Genomic DNA, 20,981 nt, shown 5'->3' with positions numbered 1-20,981 from the left:
ATCACTATTATTTAGTTGTTGTTGTTTTTTTTCTCTCTTGCTAATCTTTTGTTAATAAGCGACTGCAGATTGAAGTCCTGTCAGTTCCATGCAGCCGCGCTTGGAAACTAACAGTGCGCCTGTGCGCTCTGACAAAGTTGGCAATGAAGTGCGTCTAATGTCAAGAAAGACGCACCCAAACCAAAAGAGGACTTCCTTCCTCATATTTCACTGTAAAATAATAGCGCGTCAATAGTTTTACAGGAGATTTCTTTGCACATTTTGCGCTATATTTCTATGTAAAGTGTAAGATTTAATAGGATCATTAAGCTATGCAATTTACGCTTCAACAGCCCGCATTAAACTTTATTATTGATGAAGTGACCAAAACCTGCAGTTTACACAAAGCGATGATGTTTTCTAATTAAAATGAAAGAAAACAAAATTTTATCACGAATATATACGTTCAGACCGTACTTCGTTATGAAAATATGAGCAGCCATCCTTTCTGTTTTCTTATAATAAACTTATATCGACCCTAAATGTCTCCAGGACTGCCCGTGCTTTTATTTCCAGTCCTCGCCGTGTGTCCGCCGGCCGTGCCGTGTGCGTCTTGACGCAGCGCGCAGCGCACGGCGCAGTGCAGGCGCTGAGGCGCGGCAGATCGGACATCACCGCAGCCGCAGATGAATCGTGAAGGAGCGGGGGAAACGGGGACGTCCCCCCTGCTGGGTTTCCTGAAAGAGCAACAATTGGATAAAGGTCGCCAATGGATTACAGGCAGCTGCAGTGCACCTCTACTCATCATCCACTGTCAAAACCGCAGCCTGGAAAGTGTCTTTTTTTATGTATGAGTCGTCGGGTATTTTACATCCATCATCGTGTAAGAATGACTGAACAGACAGTCTGAGGCGAAATCGTGACACCTTCTCTAATGCATCATGATATCTCATTTGGCTTGGTGCCATCACTGATCACTGGGACCCTGGAAAACACCACTGTATTTTTTTTTCTTTATAATATGTATTTATTTATTAATCAGATTATTTTTAAGGTACACATTTCAACTTAGAATGTCTTACAGACTAAAGGTAGTTTTTCTGAATAGCTCCACGGTGGACAGTCATTGACTAACAAGTGGTTTGGCCTCAAACTTTGCTGATCATTTGTCTCCATCTAGTGACAAGTCTTACGAACGCTTCAAAGACAAGAGCTACAGGCCACGAAACACAGTGTTTAGCTTGCTTGTTCCACTTCTATTTTTTTCTGTCAAGTCAAGTTCTTAAAAACATACACACAGTACCTATGATTGGAGAGAGGTCAAACTTTTGGCTTTCAGGGATTTTCTTTTATATCTGAATTCCTGCTTGCAGACCAAAAACTGAGTTTAGAACACTGAAGCCCTTCACAAGATGGGCCAAAGTCATCTCTAGTTTTTGATAACAATATTTAATATTGTACTTTATCCTGCCGTATTGCTATTTTAACATCAGTGCTTTTAATTCTGCGTTATTTTCTTTGTGGAACTACGCTACAAGAATTTCCTTTTAATAAATTATTTCTATTCTTTTCTACTCTACATATTGTGTTTCTGTTATCTAACATTAAATTGTCTTAGACTGACTCCTTCTACCAGTTTTTCCTCCGAAAGTCCAAAACAATGCATCACAGCTAAACAGTTGACTCAAACCCGCCCACAGATGTGAATGAGTCTGTCTTACTGAGTCTGTCCTGCTGTGACAGTTTGGTGACTTTCCCAGTGGCCTTGCATCAGGTCTTCACTTACTTTAAACTGGAATTGACCCCAGAGTGCTGTGATCCTGGACTAGATACAGGCACAGAAGATGGTTAATAGAAAGCACCGAAAAGCAAAACAGATGGCCTTTAAACATCTCACACAGCTAGAGATAAATTATTACATTATCATGAAATGTTCTGAATAAACAAAGATAGAGGGTTAGAGTGACTTTTCAGGCAGTAAAGAACACTTATCATATCAAACATGTGTCTACATTCACTGTAAACACTACAATATGAAGTGTGGCAAGGTTTATTTTAAAAGTGGAGGTTGTTTTCAGGCTTTTAAGAACATGTCCTTACGTGTATCCTCATTAACTTATTTACTCCCTCTCAACTGCAATGCATTGAGAAAAGTTTACTATTCAGTTTTTCCTGTGATAATATTAGTTAAGTTTGTACTTACGATGCTAAGAACATAAAGGACAGCAGAATTATTTAACATTATTCTATCAATTATAATACGTAATATTCTCAATATTCAATATATGTTTAAAATGTGCTTGTGAGGCCTCAGCAGAATTTATAAAATGTCATGTGTGGAGAACATTGAGTCATCTTTGTTATAAACTCCACTGCTTCCTCTCTCCTTGGCCCCGCCCCCAGCGTGCAGCAGTGAAAACTACACGGCGCGCTCTGATTGGCTGAGCGGCAGCGTCCAGCGCAGCGGACCAATCAGCGCGGGCCACGGTGAGACTTTTGGATGCTCTTTTCTGGGAGACGCAGAGGCGGCAGAGGCCAGTCCACTCTCTCTATCTGTTCCTACTGAAGAGGCAAACATGAGGCCGCTTGTGCTCGGTGAGTGACAACAATAACAACAAATGCTCCTGTTGACATTCGTTGAGTTTTTTGCGAGTTTGTGAATGGCGCGTGCGTCGGGGCGCGTTTTCCCGCTGCCGTGGTTAGCTTGACTTGCTAAAGTTGAGTTGCAGACAACAGAGGCAGGCCTGCGCTGCCGTTCAGTCAGTGAATGAATAAACCCGATTTTCGCTCAGTGAAATGATGCTCAGTGTTTATTCAAGCTGGTGTGTGTGTGAGAGAGAGAGTGAGAGTGTGTGTGGTTGAGAGTGCAGCAGGTGTGGGTAACCCTCTGGTCTCCTCCTCGTGCCTCTGCAGGAGTGCTGGGCTGCTCTCTGCTCCTGTCCGCCCAGGCTCTGTACTCCTCCTCCGATGATGTGGTTGAACTCACCCCGTCCAACTTCAACAAGGAGGTGATCCAGAGTGACAGCGTGTGGCTGGTGGAGTTCTATGCTCCATGGTGAGTCCATTCCTCACAATGTTTCAGATCTCATGTGTGAAGCTGTAAAATAATGCTTTGGAGGATTAGAAATTACCCACAGTTACAGTCAGCGATGTAATTAATCGGCAACCATAAAATATACTAAAATAAAATGTGCTAGATGTGCTCTGGGTGTCACTGAGTCACTTGTTTCTGTGACAAACGCCTGCATATATTATATGTGAATATTTAACTGGTCAGCTTTTATTACTGAGCTGATCCACTTCCTGCATCCTCTCTGTGCTTCCTCAGGTGTGGCCACTGTAGAAATCTGGCTCCAGATTGGAAGAAAGCTGCCACGGCCCTCAAGGTAAATAGCTTCATATACTTTGATCCATCCATCAGTGTGAGGCTGCAGACTCACTGACAGCTTGTTGTCTCTGGATTTCATTTTCAAATTCACCACACAGTTAATATAACTGGGAAATATCTCAACCAGAAGTCGGGAAGACAAAAATACCTTGACAAGTCAAAAGAAATAAAAATGAAACCAATGAAATAATTTTTAATGCACTTATAAGGAGATTAAAAATGATTTGCTGACGATGATCTGTGAATGTAATTTTAGACAAGACATGTAATACAACCCTTCAACAGAGAGCCAAAATAAAACTTTAATAAAAGTTAACGGCACGTTTATCAGTGCAGTTAAAAGAATTCTCTAGATAAAAGAGAGATGTCTGCCAAAGTCACCACAAGGCTGTGCAAGTATTTACTTTCTCTCACAGGCCTTGGAAGACTCAGTCTATACCACAGGGCAAGGACGAGGGCAGCTTAACCTCATAATGGAGTTTATAATCTACAGTCAGAATGCTGCTGAGATTAATCAGTATGAGGGGCAACGAAAACGAAATGACTGTCACCTCGGTTGTAATGATATTTAACCTGTATTGTGTTTTAGGACAAACCTGATTTTAGATTACAGGAATTACAGCAGGTTAAAGAGATACCAATTAAAAGTCGGGCCCTTTTACTGGCTGGGTGTGGTTCAGGTTTTTTCACCAACACATATTTTATTCACATGCTTTGTTACATATATATATTTTTTTTTTATTAAAAGCTAGAATTGGTGGCACTGCAGCTTATTTAAATTTGAACTCTGCATATATTCAAGTAACCGTTGTATAAATACACAAAGTTGTAGTGTTTATTTATTGTGACACGCACTGAAATACCTAGAAAGGGAAAGTTCAAACTCCAGAAACTTGTGGGATGTATTGTAAAAGTTAATTTTTTCACTTGTAAAAAACACAGTACAAAAGAATTCATATAACATTTTTATAAAAAAACTTAATTCAGTTCATGTAAAACCACACAAATGTCAACTTTCACAGCTTAAAGTCTTTCCAAATCTCATTGAATATTTGTAGAAGCCTAAAAATACTTTTGCTGCATCCTGTCTGCTGCCTGCAGTGTACGTGTGTGCCGTTTTTATCAGTCGCCCAAAATGTGCTTTGACTGAACAACTCTAAACCTTAGATTGTGATTTCCGTGTCTGCAGTCTGTTCTGGAGCGTGCGCGGACCAGCGACGTGCGCGCTCTTCCTCTCATGCTACATTTTTAGCACGTTTCACACATGAGCACTGATCCATGCCTCATCGGAGAAAAACAAGCTGCAGACATGCATCGTTGTTATTGGGAGGCACTCTGCACGCTTCTTTCCTAACTTGTGTGGAAATCTGAAATGTTTTCTCCCTCGGGACTCCAACCTGTCTGCTGTGACTGTCTTCCAGGGCGTTGTCAAAGTCGGCGCGGTCGATGCTGATCAGCACAAGTCGCTGGGCGGTCAGTACAACGTCAGAGGTTTCCCCACCATCAAGATCTTCGGTGCCAACAAGAACAAGCCTGAGGACTATCAAGGTACGGAGAAGCCGCGGCCGGAGGCCTCGTAGGTCTGGAGATGTTCAGTACTGTTGATTTCAACTCGTACTGAGAGCAGAAGGTGACACTTTAATGAACGCATGATTTGAAAGAAAAAGGGAAGATGGTGTTTTGAGAAGATGCATATGTGTGACAATTTTTTTTAAATTATCACTAAATTACTCTTTATTTATACCTCAACTGCTGAGGACACGAAGGGTCTTTTCACACCAGACCTGTAAAATGCGAACCGGTTTTGTTTGATGGTGCCGTGACCATATCTGCCCTGCCGTCCCTCCCCAGGAGGACGCAGCACCCAGGCCATTGTGGACGCAGCGGTCAACGCCGCGCGCAGTCTGGTGAAAGAACGGCTGAGTGGCAAGTCCGGCGGCTACGACTCCGGCCAGGTACGAGAAGCAGCCGATCTATTTCTCTGCGTGTGGTGAGAAAAACTGGGACGCCCTAAAACAAACCCTGTCTGCGTGTGCCGATTGTAGAAAAGCGGCGGCGGCGGTGGCGGCGGGAGCAAGAAAGACGTGGTGGAGCTCACCGACGACAACTTCAACAAGATGGTGCTGGAGAGCGACGACGTGTGGCTGGTGGAGTTTTTCGCCCCGTGGTGCGGCCACTGCAAGAAGTGAGTTTTTACATGGATGAATCTGAGGTTTCTGCTGCATTTAAAGGCTCGTTCTGAAAAACCCTCTTAATTTGTTTTATTTTGTCACACTCTTTCTCTCTCTCTCTGCTGCTGCCAGCCTAGAGCCTGAGTGGGCAGCTGCCGCCACAGCTGTTAAGGAATTCAGCAACGGCAAAGTTCGCCTCGGGGCCGTGGACGCTACCGTGCACCAGGGTGTGTCCAGCCGCTACGGGGTGAGTCGGCACCGGCGAAAAATATACCGCATGTTCTTAAAGCAGAAAATACACTTGAGTTTGAACGAAGTGTCTTCATCTTCAAAAAAAAAAATAAATAAAGGTCAGAAAAGATGATAAAATGATGACCTTTAGAGTTCTGTATTTTCTTTAACATCATTTCCTGCTGCTGCTGAGACTGAAGGATTCCTGGTTGTTGATGTGTGTGTGTGTGTGTGTGTGTTTGTGTGTGTGTCTGTAGATCCGCGGGTTTCCCACCATCAAGATTTTCCGTAAAGGCGAGGAGCCGGAGGATTACGAAGGCGGCCGCTCCCGGGGGGACATCATCGAGAGAGCTAAAGAGCTGTTCTTTGACAACGCTCCTGCTCCTGAAGTGCTGGAGGTCAGTTCACCCCTGAGTCGCGTCATTCCCGACGACGGATATCTGATACAGCAGCCAAAACCATCTCTTTCATTTCATCAGCAGTTATCTTCATGATTATTATTAGATTTTTGTTTAGTAAGAAATTATGCTAAATTGTTAGTATTCATATTTTCATTATTGAAGAGCAGAAAGAGAGCGCGACGCAGCTCTGGGAAAATTATAGAAACATGGAAATTTTATCACAATACTTAAAAAGAAAAGAGAAGATGAACAGTGACCTGAGCAGTGTGACGTGTGATCAGACAGGCAAACAAAACTGTGACTCCATTAAATCAACTCAAAAAGCCAGAACGCCGATAAAGGAAGCCGTTTCCAGAAAGGTTTTTAAACAGCAGCTTGTGAAGAAACATCGAATTCACTGCAGCGGTTTGTTTTCTCAGATCCTCAATGAAGACATCCTGAAGAAGACCTGCGAGGACAGTCAGCTGTGTGTGATCGCAGTGCTGCCGCACATCCTGGACACAGGTCGGATCTCACACACACACACACACACACACACACAGATCAATAGTGATTTTCATCTGAATCGGATGTATAAAGAGGTTCCTGACTCCCTCTCCGTTTCCACAGGTGCGTCCGGGAGGAACGCTTACCTGGAGGTCATGAAGAAGATGGCCGAGAAGTACAAGAAGAAGATGTGGGGGTGAGGACAGAACCCTGCTGTGGATGATTGGTTTCGTTCAGTGAATATGTACGACTGAGACTAAATGTCTGCCGCCCCGCCCCTCAGCTGGCTGTGGACCGAGGCCGGCGTCCAGATGGATCTGGAGTCCTCTCTGGGTATCGGCGGTTTCGGTTATCCCGCCATGGCCGCCGTCAACTCGCGCAAGATGAAATTCGCCCTCCTCAGAGGTTCCTTCAGTGAGACCGGCATCCACGAGTTCCTCAGGTAAAGAAACCGATCGCCTGATGTACTGGTCACTCTTAAAAAAAAAAAAAAAAAAAAAAATGCACCGTTCCGCCGAATTCACGCCAGTGGTTCTTTCAGGGAGCTGTCAGTCGGCCGGGGGTCTACATCCACGTGGGGAGCCGGGTCCCTGCCCAAAATCCACAACGCCGACGCCTGGGATGGGAAAGATGGACAGGTGAGCGAGGAGGGGAGGGAGGGGCGTGTCTTTAGTTTAACCAAGCCAGATCTTCATGTTGTAGAAGAGAGAGAACATGCAAACTCCCCTGATAGACTCGCGTTATTGATTTTCACATAGAGACAAAAGAAGGATGTGATTTCTATTCAGCTGCTTTTCCATCCTCAGCTTCCTGAGGAAGAGGAGTACGACCTCAGCGACGTTGACCTCTCCGACGACGCCACGCAGAAGGTGGAGTTATGAGCGCAGACTGAGGGATCCGGTCTGGTCCGGTCTGGTCCTGCGTGACCCCCCCCTCCCCCCCCCTCCCTCTCCTGTGGATGAATGGGAGGTCCGGTCGCTCAGTTACTGAATCACTCCAGTAAAGACACACGAAGGACACCTGCAGTTTCTCACATCACCTTTCAGTCACCCAGGTGGAGGTGTGTGTGTGTGTGTGTGAGCGCACGTGTGTAAGTGTGTGTCCCTGGAGTGAACTGTTCCCACATACCTGCTGAACATTAGAAGCTGCGTATTTATACAGCTGCTGTCAGCTGAGGAGGAGGAGGAGGGTCTGATTGTCAGCGTGGCGCTCTCTCTCTGTCTCTCTCTCTCTCTGTCTTTCTCTCTCTCTCTCCCCCCTCCTCAGCCGCCGTCAAGCAGCTATTTTAAGATGTGGACCTTTCAAAGTAACACTTCAACGTCCAGTCTGGTGTGACTTTTTTTTTTTCTTCTTTCTCTCTCTTTTTAAATCTCTGATTGAAAAAAGAACCTCGGGTTGTGACGTCTGTCCGTGGCGAGCGGGGCGGGGGGCGGGGCTGGGTTTACTGTACTCTTGTGTAGATTTTTCTTACACGACTTTATTTGAATTGTGTGAAAACAAAATTACATTTTTGTTACAAAAATAAAAAGTAATAAAAACAATGACTGCCTCCCTTTTTCTTTCTTTTTTTTTTTTTTGTCTTTCCGTCCTTTCACATGCTACAATATCAGAAAACGTCTATTTACTGAGTGCATGCAATACCGAAGGCGCACGGAACTTGACATCCTGAACAACGAAAAGCCACATTTCAACAGCCGAGTTGAATCAAAGTATACCAAGCTGATTTAATTAGGTTCCTCTCAGTGTAACGTAACGGGAGTCGTAATACTTAAAGAGTACATGATCCAGTCAGTATATAAATACATGATATGGCACTTCACTTTAAGGTAACGGGGTTTTAGAAAAGCACAAATGCACAACAGCCGAACTGAAAAGCACTTCAGAGTCCACACAGGCGCCACATCGACGGGAGAAGTACACAGTAATGTAAACAATCAGACATGGAGTGTTAGGATGATCGGAGGTTGTTGTGAAGGTGACCGAGCTCGGTACGGGGCGGACGGCGTCAAGCAGGACGGGTGAGGGTGAGCGTGCGTCGGAGTGGTTCTGTCACGGTTTGTGTCCTCAGAATTGACGGGAGGCTCCCTGATCTGACTGCAGCAGCCGCACGATGGACGGGTCGCTCTTGGCACCTTTAATGAACTCCTCCAACGACAATCTACCTGCGGAGGAGAGGAGAGGATTAGTGACGGCGAGGTGACTCATGCGGCAGCCGCCCACAAAACTACTCCTCAAAAAAAAAAAAAAAAAAAAAAAACAAGCATCTGATGATGCTTTTGATCTCTGAAATAATCGGCCCTCACTGAACCAGATAACACAATGCAGCACCAAATGAATCGCAATGAGCTCACATTAATTAAACATCAGCAGCAGCTGAGGCACACTGGCCAGCAGGGGGCGCTGTGGGGCTTCTTTTCTGTTTCACACTTTAAGCAGTAGGTAAAGGTGTAACTACAAGTTAACTAAAAATTGTGCTTCCAAAAACGGCCTGTTGCAAGATCTGCTCCAGCTTTGATTCCTTTCGTCTTCTGGTCCATTTCCTAATAATATTCGTCCATCTCCGCAGCCTCCTGCTGTGTGGTCCAGAGACGTTGTACCACAGCGTGCGGCACTGCCTGTTCTTTCTTCTCCCATCACAGTTTGTCCGGTTTGTTCTTCAGTGGCTGCAGCCCTGGAGGGGCTTGACACGTGACTCAAATGCAACTTTCTCCACAGTGGGAGGAGAATCAACTGTCCGGTGTTGCATCACGTATTCTTAAAATAGACTGCAACTATTAAGGATGTACATAATGTGTTCATATTCAAACGAATGTTCTGTTGTGCCATTGAAAGCATCTTTCAATTGGTTTTGGAAAAAATGTCAGGTTTTTTTTCTGTATAAAGTACCAAGGAGGTAAAACACGAACAAAGTCATTGTAGAATTTTAACCTCTTGAAAGCTCAGTTAAAAAAATAAATAAAAGTTGCTGATTGGATTGCTTCAACAAAAACAGGTCACAGTGCAGTTTGTATTCACCCTCTTCTCTTTGTCACAGTTTCCCTGCTCCAGCGCTCCTGATTGAAGCGAACGCATCGCTATCAGGTTCTGCAGATGTCTGGTAATGAAGCATTCATATGAATCAGGTGTGTTTGAGGAGAGACGTGTTTAAACATTCGGCCTCGTGCAGGAAACACTGGCAGAAACAGATCTGTCCCAAAATACTGGCTCCCAGTGATGCAGAACAAATTGCTGCTACATACAGTTTTTCCTGGGTGATTAATTTCCTGTCAGACATGAACATAATTCATAGCAGCTCCATGCAGGCCTGAGGCTGGAATCTTGTGCTTTTTTTTTTTTCACTCTGACTATATTTTTTAATTACTTTAGAACAATACTGACCTTTAAATCAATCCTATATAAATTATGGGTACTGTTGAATGCTTGTGGCTCAATTTATGAAATCTGCTGTGATTAATAAAGCCCTGACGTCAATCTCAATCTGAATGTAATAAGGACTCCCTGTGGCTGGTGGGCAGTTGGGTTGCGGGGCGCTGGAGCTAACTGAGGGCGAATGCAGACACTTGATTAAAAATACCTTTCCGCGCACTGTGACTTTGATTTCTATCTAATGTTTGCCCAGCTGTAAAGACTAAACCTGGCTGTTAATCAGTAATCCCACGGTTGCTCTCAGTTTTGCTGAATCTACAGATAAACTAAAAACGAAAACAGTGCGATGCTGAATGGAGCCGCCACCGTGTTTTGGTCACATGCTGATCTGAGAGCGGCGTCTCAGAAAGGAGGGTTGGCGGAGTTTTGGGCGGCTTTGCCCTCTTCCCCGGCTGTAGCTGGAGGCCTGGTCTGTGGCACCACATGATGTCTGAGACAGTTTGACCTTCAGCCTTTCAGAAGTTCTCGCTGCAAAACAAACTGCCTGCCGCTGCATAAACAACTCTGGAAATATTGCTTGGCTTCCAGACATCAGATACATTCAGGGGGGAGGCTGACCGGGGCAGCGCTCTGCATGCGGCTGGAGCGTAACTTCTCCGTGTTAAATGTCAAATCACTGACGGACTGAAAAGCGAAAAAAGGCTTCGGCGAGTCGTGTCCACGTTATGTCATGCTGTTATGTGATATATACTTCTCTCAAACATCTTCACTTTTTATCTAATACCCTCCAAAGCGCTCGGTGATGCGTGGTGCAGGATATGAAGGAGTATTACACAACTCATCTTACATGAAAGATTATTTTTCGCTTTCTTCTTTTAGATGTGGTCGCCTCTTTTCCATCAAACTCATTGTCCGTTTCTAAGTGCTTAAAATCCCCTGTACGCCGCAGTGTGGCCCTTCATACACAGCTCTTACATCGTTCTGTAGCAGGAAGAAGCACACACTCCTCTTACCATCGTTGTCGATGTCCATTTGTCTGAAGATCTTATCTGTTCTCTTCTCAGGTGTTGACTCATCTTCAGGCATCTTCATCACTGAAGACACCATCTTGTAAATTGCCTGAAACGGAGGTAACAATGAGAGCGCTCTCTGTTTTATTTAAATCTCAGTGTCTTTCAGCCACAAGATGAAAAAAAAAAAAAAAAGCGCTCCCTCCTGACATTTTTTTCCCCTATTGGCTGAAAGCTCTGACCTGTTTTCCGTTGCTACCTGATAATGACACTGAAGGTCCTCCTGCTCCCCTTCTCTCTGTCAGGCGCGTGGTTACGACTCTTTCTACGTTTAAAGCTGCACATTTCAGATCAAGCAAAGGTTACGGGCTCCGATGAGACAAAAAGCCTGTTTTGCTCAAAACCAGCATTCAGCAACAAAAGTACTGATGTTTTGGGGGCTTTTTTTTTAATATTATGTTTTTTCCACATTCATTTGTATCCACAAACACAACAGGCTGAGCCAATATTGATACGGCCCTGCAGGCTGCTCACCTCGCCATATTGGGAGAGTAAATATAGCTGCAGTGATAAGAAAAAAACGGAAAAGGCGGCCTCCATCTACGATGTAGGGGTTTATACATCTTATGAATACAGATTTGAAACGGATCACAAATCCAGACGAGGCCATAAACAGGAAGCTAAAACACATAAAACAAAATCGTGAGACAGATATTTCTTATTAGCCTGGCTGATTTTGTTTGTGTGACATTTTTGAGTAAATCAGCACAACAAATCTCAGTGAATTATTAGCAGCTCTAGTATTTTTTTTTTTTTTTTTAAGATTTTCTGATCTTTATAGGTTTGGGAGATTAATTAGAAAAAGCAAGTCAACTTAAAACTCTTTTTTATTCTTTTAAAATAAACATTATACATGTGAATCCAGGTGAAATGATGAAAAGAACAGGAGAGAAAGTTTTTCCATTGAGTTTTGCCCGTTCTTAATTTTTGTTCGTGTTGTTTGTCTTCCATCATAGAATTTAGTGGTTAAATTCTCCATCCCACTATCTGAGCATGTCAAACATGTTTGTCAACTGTCAACATGTCAATGATATAGTTTCAGGCATCTTTCTAATTTCATTGAAAATAAAAATGGCCTCCAGTACAGAAAATAGGAAAGACATCTTAAACAAATGTGTATATATACATACATACATACATACATACATACATACATACATATATATATACACACACACACACACACACACACACACACACACACACACACACATATATATGTATGACTCAAAAAGTGTAATTATGAAGCATAATAAAGAAAAATGTATTTGATGTGACGTTTCACTGTTAATTCTAAACATATTATAGATAATTGGAATAAAGGTACCGTATATCAATACAAAATGCTTTTAGATGACTAATATCAGCCATATTCGGTGGTGTATTTGGAGAAAAACACTCCACTAAAGCCTGTGAATCACAGAGATGCAAAGAGCTCAGTTAAGATCTGCAAGCACAGGAAGAGGAAAAGTGTGAGTAAACGGCGTCCTCACCTGGACGATCTCCAGCATCTCGGCCCGGCTGATGTACCCGTTCCCGTCCAGGTCGTACATGCTGAAGGCCCAGCGCAGCTTCTGCTCCAGGCCGCCGCGGGACGTCACGCTCAGGGCGATGATGAACTCCCGGAAGTCGATGGTGGCGTCGCCGTTGGTGTCGAACGTGCGGAAGACGTGCTCGGCGAACTTGGAGGCGTCTCCGTACGGGAAGAAGTTGGCGTAGATCTTCTTGAACTCCTCCACGGTGAGGTGTCCGGTGGGACAGTCCTTCAGGAAGCCGCGGTACCACTCCTGCAGCTCCTGGTCCGTGAACTCGGTGTTCTCTCGCAGGTCGTTCAGCACCTCGGGCCGCAGCTTGCTGTTCTGCTTCCCCATGACGCGGCACCTCGGCGGGCAGGCACGGGGCTGGGCTGCTGTTTCCGAGCGTCTCCTCTCGCGTCCCTGTCTTCACCTCTCCTCCACGTCAAAGGCTGCCGAGCTTCCTCTGCTCCTGCGGGGGACCAGCAACCCTCATTAATATCCTTGTGTGAATATCATCAATGATTCATAGAAGCCAATAATTGTCCTTTTGGCGGCGGAGTTCTACCTAGCTCAAGAGGTTTTTCAAGGAGATGAAACTGCGCAAGAAACTCTGGAGAGTTGAGACAACGTCCGTACACAAGGAAAAAAAAAAAAAAAGAGAGATAACACGAGTACTCAGATGTGGCCATGTGTGTGTCTGCGTAAGTGTGTGGTAGGGGGTGGCCCGGTCTCCGTGGATACAGATATTGCTCTGTCGCGGCGATAATTTATCGACCCCTCACCACATGGTGGAGGGACAAGTGTCCTGGGGCATTGTAATTCTCAATAAAGCCACTTTGTAAAAGGTCAGGCTGATAGTGACTGTTGTTACTGAGAAGGCCAGACATTCAGCATGACAATAATCCCCACCTTCATGAGAAAATTGGTATTCCAGATTATTTGAAGCGTAAAGAGTTCATAGATAGTTTTTTTTAAAGAGCACAAAGAATATAATGGAATAAAAAAAAAAAAAAAACTCCAATGCAAACAAGGACGCTGGAGCATTTGACCACCTGAGCCCATTCACCTCTGCCTCCTGTTGTTTGTCTCAAAACGGTTTCCATGGTTACATTCTGCAAAATGTGTTTATTCATTTATGCAGGGGTATTCATGATTGAGGGATATGAGGATGCATGAACACAACGCATCCAGAATAAAACCAGGATGTTACAGCAACTATTAGACGGGGGGGAGGGGGGGGGGGGGGGGGGGGGGGGGGGAAGCAACGTGCGCATGCACCTCGGTGATGAGGCCGAGGCAAACAAGAGCCGGTTAGGAACCGAAAAGGTCGGGACACTCGCACGGAACCTGCAGAGAGCACGCTTTAAAATAACAAGTTGTGGTGGCAGAAGATTTGTTTTACTGAATCAGGGGTCTGCGGATTGTCAGCTTCTCTGTTGTAGCTTCCTGTGGCTTTCAAAAAAAAAAAACAAAAAAAAAAAACATGTAAATAGATACTTTTTGAATTTGTTTTTATTTTTCGAACTTTTTGCACAGCAGTCAATCTCTCTTTTCTTGGATATGAAGGGGAGAAATAGGAGTGAAACTCTGTAGGCTGACACTGAACCGATCAAAAAAGAAGGAGTGATTTATTTTAAGGTGGACCGGCAGAAATGATGCACGTTTAGATGCACGTTTACGACGAACCACACAAAGTTTTACAGCGTTTCAGAGCGTTCTTCTTCCTTTTAGGTTTATGTGGTTTCAAACAGATGGTGGGAGAGAAGCAATAAAGGCTAAACAAATAACAATATAACGCCCTGACTACAGGTGAACGTTCATTTTCAGTTTAAAAGAGGATTTTTTATTTCATAAATATGTATAAATGAAATGGTTTGAGGGCCTTGAGCGTGCACAGCCAGAAAACTGCAGACCGCATTTAAAGTTAGTCGAAATGGAACCAATAAACAACTAAATAAATAAATATCAGCCAAGGAACATGGCAAAAGCGAGGCTGATACATGGATGGAGTAAAGTGTGAGTGGGAGGGATGGAGAGGCAGAGAGACGAGCGGGGGGTAGGGAGGAAGAAAGAATGGAAAAAAGTATGACACATAGAAGAAAAACTATTTCCAGCAATGCTCCGTGAGCCGCTCTTCTAATACCAGCAGTTCAATTACATAATAATCCTTCTTAATAGCACCTACACTCCTCTGTGGTACCTTTAATGAATTTATGTGGAAGGGAAGAGCTGCACTATCGTCGTGCTCTCTCCCGCTTTCAATTACCGAGCTCCCACCGCCCTGTTTTAAAGCCAGCAGAAAGATTCAATCTGGCAAAAGACAAATGAGATCTGGATGAAGTCTTTTCTGCACACAGGCGCTCTCATTTCTTGTAATTGTCACACGGGTGTAATTTCCTGCGTTTTTTTTTTTTTTTTTTTTTTTTATGAATCCAAGTCGCAGGGTAAGATGAGAGGCAGTTAGGTTTGAGGAACAGCCTGTGACACGAGCTCTCAACAATGCCGCCCGGGCTCGTGAACGGGGAGGGAATCAATGAAAGGGGCTCGCGCAGCACATCACAATAATTAACTTCTCACTCCAGCTTTCTGCTTCATGCATACTGCATAGTAACGTTAATGGATTCAACGGAGTCAAGGCGGCTTGGACTGGCATCAGCCGTTCAATATCAGTACTAGAAGCTATGATCTGGCTTTCAAGTGCAGCCTGAGAAATTTCACATTTCTTTCCTCGTGTAATCCAAAAAGTGAAATCTTCATATTTTTCAAGCATTCTACTCTCTGATACTTTAAATTGTAAATGATGAAAAACCAAAATACTATATCTATAATTAGTTTGTGTCAGGCAACAACAGAACATCAACATCCAACATGGTCTGTTTTTTGGAAAAAAAACTTTCCAAAGTAAATTTTAATCTGAACTTGCAAAAAAAATAAAGTTCTTACAGTTTTTACAGTTTTCCCAAAGCGGGGTCATGGGTGGGTGTGATCGCTGTGGGTCTGCCTGTTCCCTTTCAGCCGGCAGCCAGTCGCATACATCACATTTAAAAGGTGCTCCACTCAGAGGTCGTGTCTCCCTCTCTCGTCTGTTTTGACTGGTTGCATCTTTTTAAGTGGCTGTTGTCAAATAATTCTGCCGTGCGTGAGAAGCACTTGTGGAGTAGGGGTCGTGTGTCAAGTAGCCTTCATTGACTATTGATGGAGCCTCCAGAAACTCGTGATCACTGGGTTTGCTGACCTGTATGATTGCATCCCTGAGGGAGCGGCTTATGTCTACAGCTCCATCACTGATTGAAGGGATCGTAGTAACTGTCTGTGCAAAGAATACTCAAATTGCGACTTTGAATGTTTGACAAAGTTTGAAATTAAACTAAAACTGAATTTAAACCAACAAACTTGACTTAAAACTGCATGAAATCTTGCAGAAAAAAGCAAGTAAAGTCCCGAAAACGAAAGATGTAATGCCTAGAGAGGGAAAAATAATATCACAGAAGGTTATTTGCATTTTTGTTTTTTGTTGTAGTTGTTGTTGTTCTTGTTGTTATTGCATACTATCTAGTCTGATTGTTATTGGGTATTTTTTCCAGCAGCTAACAGTGGTAGGTTAATGAGTCAAGACAATTTGTGAAGCCTGTTTATCCAGAGGGGGGGATCATGAATACATCACATATTTTTAATCACATTCTTCTCATTGCTTTTGACCCGTTTCATTAAAACCACACACATCCACCTCTGGGTGACACTTGAGGAAAAGACAGGAGGAAATCCAGGCATAAGGAACTCACCAAAGTCATTAGGATTCATCGTCTGAGAGCACACTGCTGCAAATCTAATGAAGATCAGCCCTGTAATTTTGACCATAATAATGAGCCAAGCTGCTTGGTGCCTTCTGAAAGTCACTGAGCTAATATGTATAAACAATACACTTCAAATAATGTAAGTTCAACACAAGTTCGGGACCTCCAGTTCAGGGGTGTGAAACATACAACATGTGGGCAAAAACCAGTCCAATGCAGGCCCATTCTAGTTTTGCATATTATCAAAAATACAACAAATCCATATTCAGCGCATTGAGATTTTCACAAATGTAAAGTGAATTACAAACTGAAAGCATTGTGTTTGCTCAGAGGATTTCAAATGATACTCATTTCAAGCTGTTGTTAGAAATAACTTAAATATTAACATTTGAGAATGTAACTGTATGTCTTCAGAGGGTGAAAATGCATTTAAAAGTCATAATACTTTTCGTTTTCAAGGTCCGTGTACCAGTGAGTGCAGGCTTGCTGATATGTGGAACCTTAATCATAATGAACTGGTGCGTTTTATCGAGCAGTAAACTATAACATGTGTTGTCTGATTCGCTTTGGGATCAAGTTTGTGAGCATTACAGAGTCACGATGACTAACTCAAACTGAAGCCATTCTTATTTTTTGCTGCAGTGTCATGTCAGCCATCTCGGCTTTAACTGGGTTTCAGTATAAATCACAAACTGCCCAGCGGGCTTCTCTATCATCCTTCCGCTCTAACACACAACAGGATGAGGAAGCGGCAGCACCTCCTCGGCTCGGGGTCACATGGACTTTTCCAGGACAGCTCAGTGTGCAGGCTGAGCTGGAGCAGACATAAATATGGGCGTTGCTATTTATTCCCTCAAACACACACACAAAGCCACATGAAAACCCAGAAGATTCCATGCTGAAAGGAGAAAAAGGCTCTGCCACGGCGTTTCAATAAGCTCCGAGGCAAAATTAAGTTCACTTTTAAGAGTGGCGAGACGCATAATTTGAGGAAAAGGCATTAAAACAATGTGCTCTCTAACTCAATGGATTGTTAGTTACAATAACACAAACATTTTTACGTCAGGCTGTGGGTCGCAAAAGACTAACAGGTTTCAGGGACCTCTAAATTATGCACAATAAAGCCTAAAATAAGGCTTGTGCAACTGCAATAAAAGCCAGACTGTGGCCTTTTGGAGTTTTTGTTTTAAAGAGGACTAGTTCAAGTTAGTTTGATTTTCATGTATTTATGTAAGTCATAAATGTAAACAGTTGGCCTATAAATGTAATCTTAACCATTTATAAATAGAGGGTATGAGCTGATTGAGTACTATGGATACTGGCTGGTGTTTTTATTTCGTGTCATTCTCACTTATGCAGAGAAGCCCGTGACTAATAGTTCACAGGATGTTTCATGAGTTTCAAGCTCAATCTTTGTGTATTCTGTGTTTTTCTTTCCACTAGTACAGAAGTACACTACATTCACAGGAGCATGTTTGCAGCGAAGTCAAAAATAGCACCTGCATGTCACTTTGACATCCCTGTGACCTCCTTAGCAGAGGAAATCTGGTTCTCCTCGCATCAGCTGCTGGAGGTGAACTGGGTTTGCGAGTCGAACACGGTGTGCCTCCGTTGCTTGATGCACGGCAGCCCCCGCGAGATGGCCATTTCACGTTGGGTGTTTGTAATTCCCCTCGATTACACAGCAGCGGTCTCCCTCCTCGTCCCCAACCCCCACCCGCCGCCTCCCCATCGTTCAGTATGGTCCACTTTTTCCACTGGGTTCCCTGCCTAATGAGACTGTTTCACACAAGGCTCCTGGGCAGTGCGTAACCCCCACCCTCCCCGCCGCCGCCGCCGCCGCCGCCGCCCCGGGGCTACATCAGGGTTCCTGTTAAACCTCTGAGCAGTTTCACTGGCGTTAGCCATTCCAACTCCAACCTCATTTCCTGAGTAACAGCAAGAAATAACAAAGAAAAACATGATTCTTTTCCTAAACGCTCATTTCTTCATGTCCATCTGAGAAGAATATGAGGAAAACTGTTGAAGAAAAAGAGGGAGAATGAACAGGAAGTGTGGCCGGCTGCATTTAAACACTTCTACTGCACATATGGGGCCCATCATAAACAGCTGATGGAGCCTATTAAAATGACTGGGAGGACATATAACTGAAGAAATACACAGGCAAGAAACAGCTGTTTCAATTGTCTTTCAGCCAAAAATACTGTTGATTCCAGATTTTAAAAAAACGAACACAGTTTTCTTGGCCCCACAGTCATCCTGCTTTTCATATTAGGGTTTTAAGTGCGGGTCAAACTAAATGGGACATTTGGAAATGTCAAGTTGCACTCTGGGAATATTTTTAGAGTCCTCACAAAGAATAATAATCAACAGACGGAGAGAATAAAAGCTGTTTTTTTGAGTTGGCTGGGCATTTATAACAGAAAACAACTTATCCTGCTCCAAGGCCCCAAAAACCTTTCTGATAATTTTCTCTGCATAAACATGATGAAAATGGTGTTTCATGTGCTCTGCATCATGCCTCCTTTAAATAGACAGTAGTCCAAACAAACTGATGTGGTTTATTGAACTGAGAGAGAGGAAAAAAAAAAAAAAAAAGAAGAAGCACACTTCCTTTTTTTTTTTCTTCAGAGGTGCAAATCGGCAGCTGTGCACTGGATGAGCGGAGCAGCACTAGAGAGCCGAGTACTGAGTACTACTACATGTAACTGGGATCGCATCAGGTGGGTGAGGAGTCGGTCCAGGGTATGAGGACGAAAAGCAGAAAAATGAGCTGTTATTCTCGCTTTCAACCCCGCTCCGTGGCAGTCTCTCTGAACTCGTGTCAAAGAAAATCACGCAGTGGATCAGGATGAAGTCCCCTGACACACCAGTAGTCAAGGCAACAGGATAGGATGGTACGCAGCGCGAAGGCTTACGAGAAGGAGGCAGTGTAACTATCAATCTGGGGCACACACAGGGCAGGAGATATATTGAGACCCAAGAGAGAGAAAAAAAGAACATTTTTGTTCTGTGTGTGTGGATGTATCAACTGTTTTCTGTGTCATTTTATCTGAAATAACAGTTTTGCATTGCTATATTTTCAAGTGCAAAAAAAGACGCACACGGTATGCTTAATGCTACTGTTCTGTGAAGAAAAGTAGCAAAAATAATAGATAAGTCTTTTCTTTTAAAATCAGCAAGCGTGTTAGAGTAAGCCCACTCACCAGATTTTCAGCTTTAATTTTGGATGCATACTCTTCACACGCTGGCATCAGTCCTGGTATTAAAAACTGTGAAATAAACAAAACAAAACAAAACCCTGCAACACTAGTGTGGAAGAGTTGCTGAAATGACTAGCAGGCATTATGTGTGGGAAGATAAAAGATTTAAGGATGAATACCCTCATTGTAGGAACAGGGGAGTGACACTACTACTAACTGCATTAAAATAAAGTACTTTTATCCAGTGCATCATGTCAGAGGCACAGCATGATGTGCTACATCAAGCACTTCATCAAAACAACCTGTTTATTACTCAGTAAAGCTTCAATTATTCATCTTTGTTGGTTGCTTGGCTTGTTTTTTCAAGATAGAAACTGAAATAAACTACAGAAAATGGATTCCTCACTCTCAAACAATCATTCTGGGCTTATATTGATTCCTGGTGGTCCAATATTTGCTTTGCACATATAAAATGATTGCGTTTTTGCTATAATGTGATGCCCATGCTGAGACGCCCTTGTAAATATTGTTATGTTTCTAAAGTTCCACTGCGCATCACTGCTTCGCCCTTAATATTTACATTGCAACAACGATTTATGACTTTTGTTCGGGGTTTGTTTATAGCAGGATTCAGCGTGAACGCCGTTCTGAGGCTGTGTAACATCTTGTGACATTTTTAAATACTTTTTTTTTAAAGGTGAGGAGCGGCTGAGTCTTGTCTGGGTGTAGTCCTCCAGAACCATTCCGCTATCTGGGCTGAATCACCGCTACAGACATGGAAAAAAACAAACAAGCTGCGGACACTCAGTGGATTTATCAGGAGTGAAGTTATGATAAACTTACCGTTTAGTGTTGTTGTCAGTTGTAAATCTTCACTTCCTCCCTTCGAGGCGTCTCCAGCAGCCTAAACTTCACCGTTAAGTTCAGCGACACCTCCTCCCACTGATGAACTCCAGCAGGAGATAATGGAAGATGCTGGGGTGAGCCCCGCGCTACTAGAAATCAACTCAAAAGGAGAAAGTGTGTTGATGTGAAGACGGCGAACGTCTAGGTTGTATTCTTTTGTTAAAAATATATCTATATATAAAATAGTCGCTCGTGCGCCCAGCTCTCGTGGCGGCTTGATCGTTTGGTGGAAGATGTGGCACAGAGCTCGGTTTTCATCCGGCTCACCCAAATCACAACCAAAGGGTTTATATTTTTATTTTTATGTGGTTACTTGATTTAAACCGTGCTGTGTGTGCTGAGCACAGTCTGAAAAACATAGTTGCAAATAGATACTATCTTGGACACATCATTGGTGGGAAAAAAATCATAATCAATCGGGATTTTCTGAGTTGTACTTCAGGGGAAGAACTTCAGATCCCCCCCGCAC

The 20,981-nt window shown here is 43.5% G+C and overlaps 2 protein-coding genes across 2 annotated transcripts; one reads left to right on the top strand and one right to left on the bottom strand.

The window, feature by feature from the left end:
• The first annotated feature begins 2,474 nt into the window (after positions 1-2,474).
• On the top strand, positions 2,475-8,032 carry pdia6 (protein disulfide isomerase family A, member 6). Its single transcript, XM_030109888.1, has 13 exons — positions 2,475-2,574; positions 2,893-3,034; positions 3,308-3,365; positions 4,789-4,915; positions 5,219-5,322; positions 5,413-5,552; positions 5,671-5,785; positions 6,027-6,167; positions 6,590-6,674; positions 6,780-6,852; positions 6,940-7,098; positions 7,198-7,294; positions 7,463-8,032. The coding sequence occupies exons 1-13, from the start codon at positions 2,556-2,558 to the stop codon at positions 7,535-7,537; spliced, it is 1,335 nt and encodes a 444-aa protein (XP_029965748.1). The 5' UTR covers positions 2,475-2,555; the 3' UTR covers positions 7,538-8,032.
• An 81-nt stretch (positions 8,033-8,113) lies between these two features.
• On the bottom strand, positions 8,114-20,726 carry hpcal1 (hippocalcin-like 1). Its single transcript, XM_030109889.1, has 4 exons — positions 20,450-20,726; positions 12,586-13,078; positions 11,036-11,141; positions 8,114-8,818 (listed from the first exon to the last, which is right to left on the bottom strand). The coding sequence occupies exons 2-4, from the start codon at positions 12,961-12,963 to the stop codon at positions 8,721-8,723; spliced, it is 582 nt and encodes a 193-aa protein (XP_029965749.1). The 5' UTR covers positions 12,964-13,078; positions 20,450-20,726; the 3' UTR covers positions 8,114-8,720.
• Positions 20,727-20,981: the final 255 nt, after the last annotated feature.

This window comes from Salarias fasciatus, chromosome 15 (genome assembly GCF_902148845.1).
Source record: "Salarias fasciatus chromosome 15, fSalaFa1.1, whole genome shotgun sequence".
Lineage (NCBI taxonomy): Eukaryota > Metazoa > Chordata > Actinopteri > Blenniiformes > Blenniidae > Salarias > Salarias fasciatus.
The sequence above is the reverse complement of the archived record's forward strand: the minus strand, read 5'-3'. Positions and strand labels throughout refer to the sequence as shown.

Excerpts from the sequence above, each read along its gene's own strand:
- hpcal1 (XM_030109889.1), bottom strand. The coding sequence starts at position 12,963 with ATGGGGAAGCAGAACAGCAAGCTGCGGCCCGAGGTGCTGAACGACCTG. Across the intron at positions 11,142-12,585 it reads AGATGCTGGAGATCGTCCAG|GCAATTTACAAGATGGTGTC; the intron begins GTGAGGACGCCG and ends CCTCCGTTTCAG. Across the intron at positions 8,819-11,035 it reads AATGGACATCGACAACGATG|GTAGATTGTCGTTGGAGGAG; the intron begins GTAAGAGGAGTG and ends TCTCCTCCGCAG.
- pdia6 (XM_030109888.1), top strand. Across the intron at positions 5,786-6,026 it reads GTGTGTCCAGCCGCTACGGG|ATCCGCGGGTTTCCCACCAT; the intron begins GTGAGTCGGCAC and ends GTGTGTCTGTAG. Across the intron at positions 6,853-6,939 it reads TACAAGAAGAAGATGTGGGG|CTGGCTGTGGACCGAGGCCG; the intron begins GTGAGGACAGAA and ends CCCGCCCCTCAG.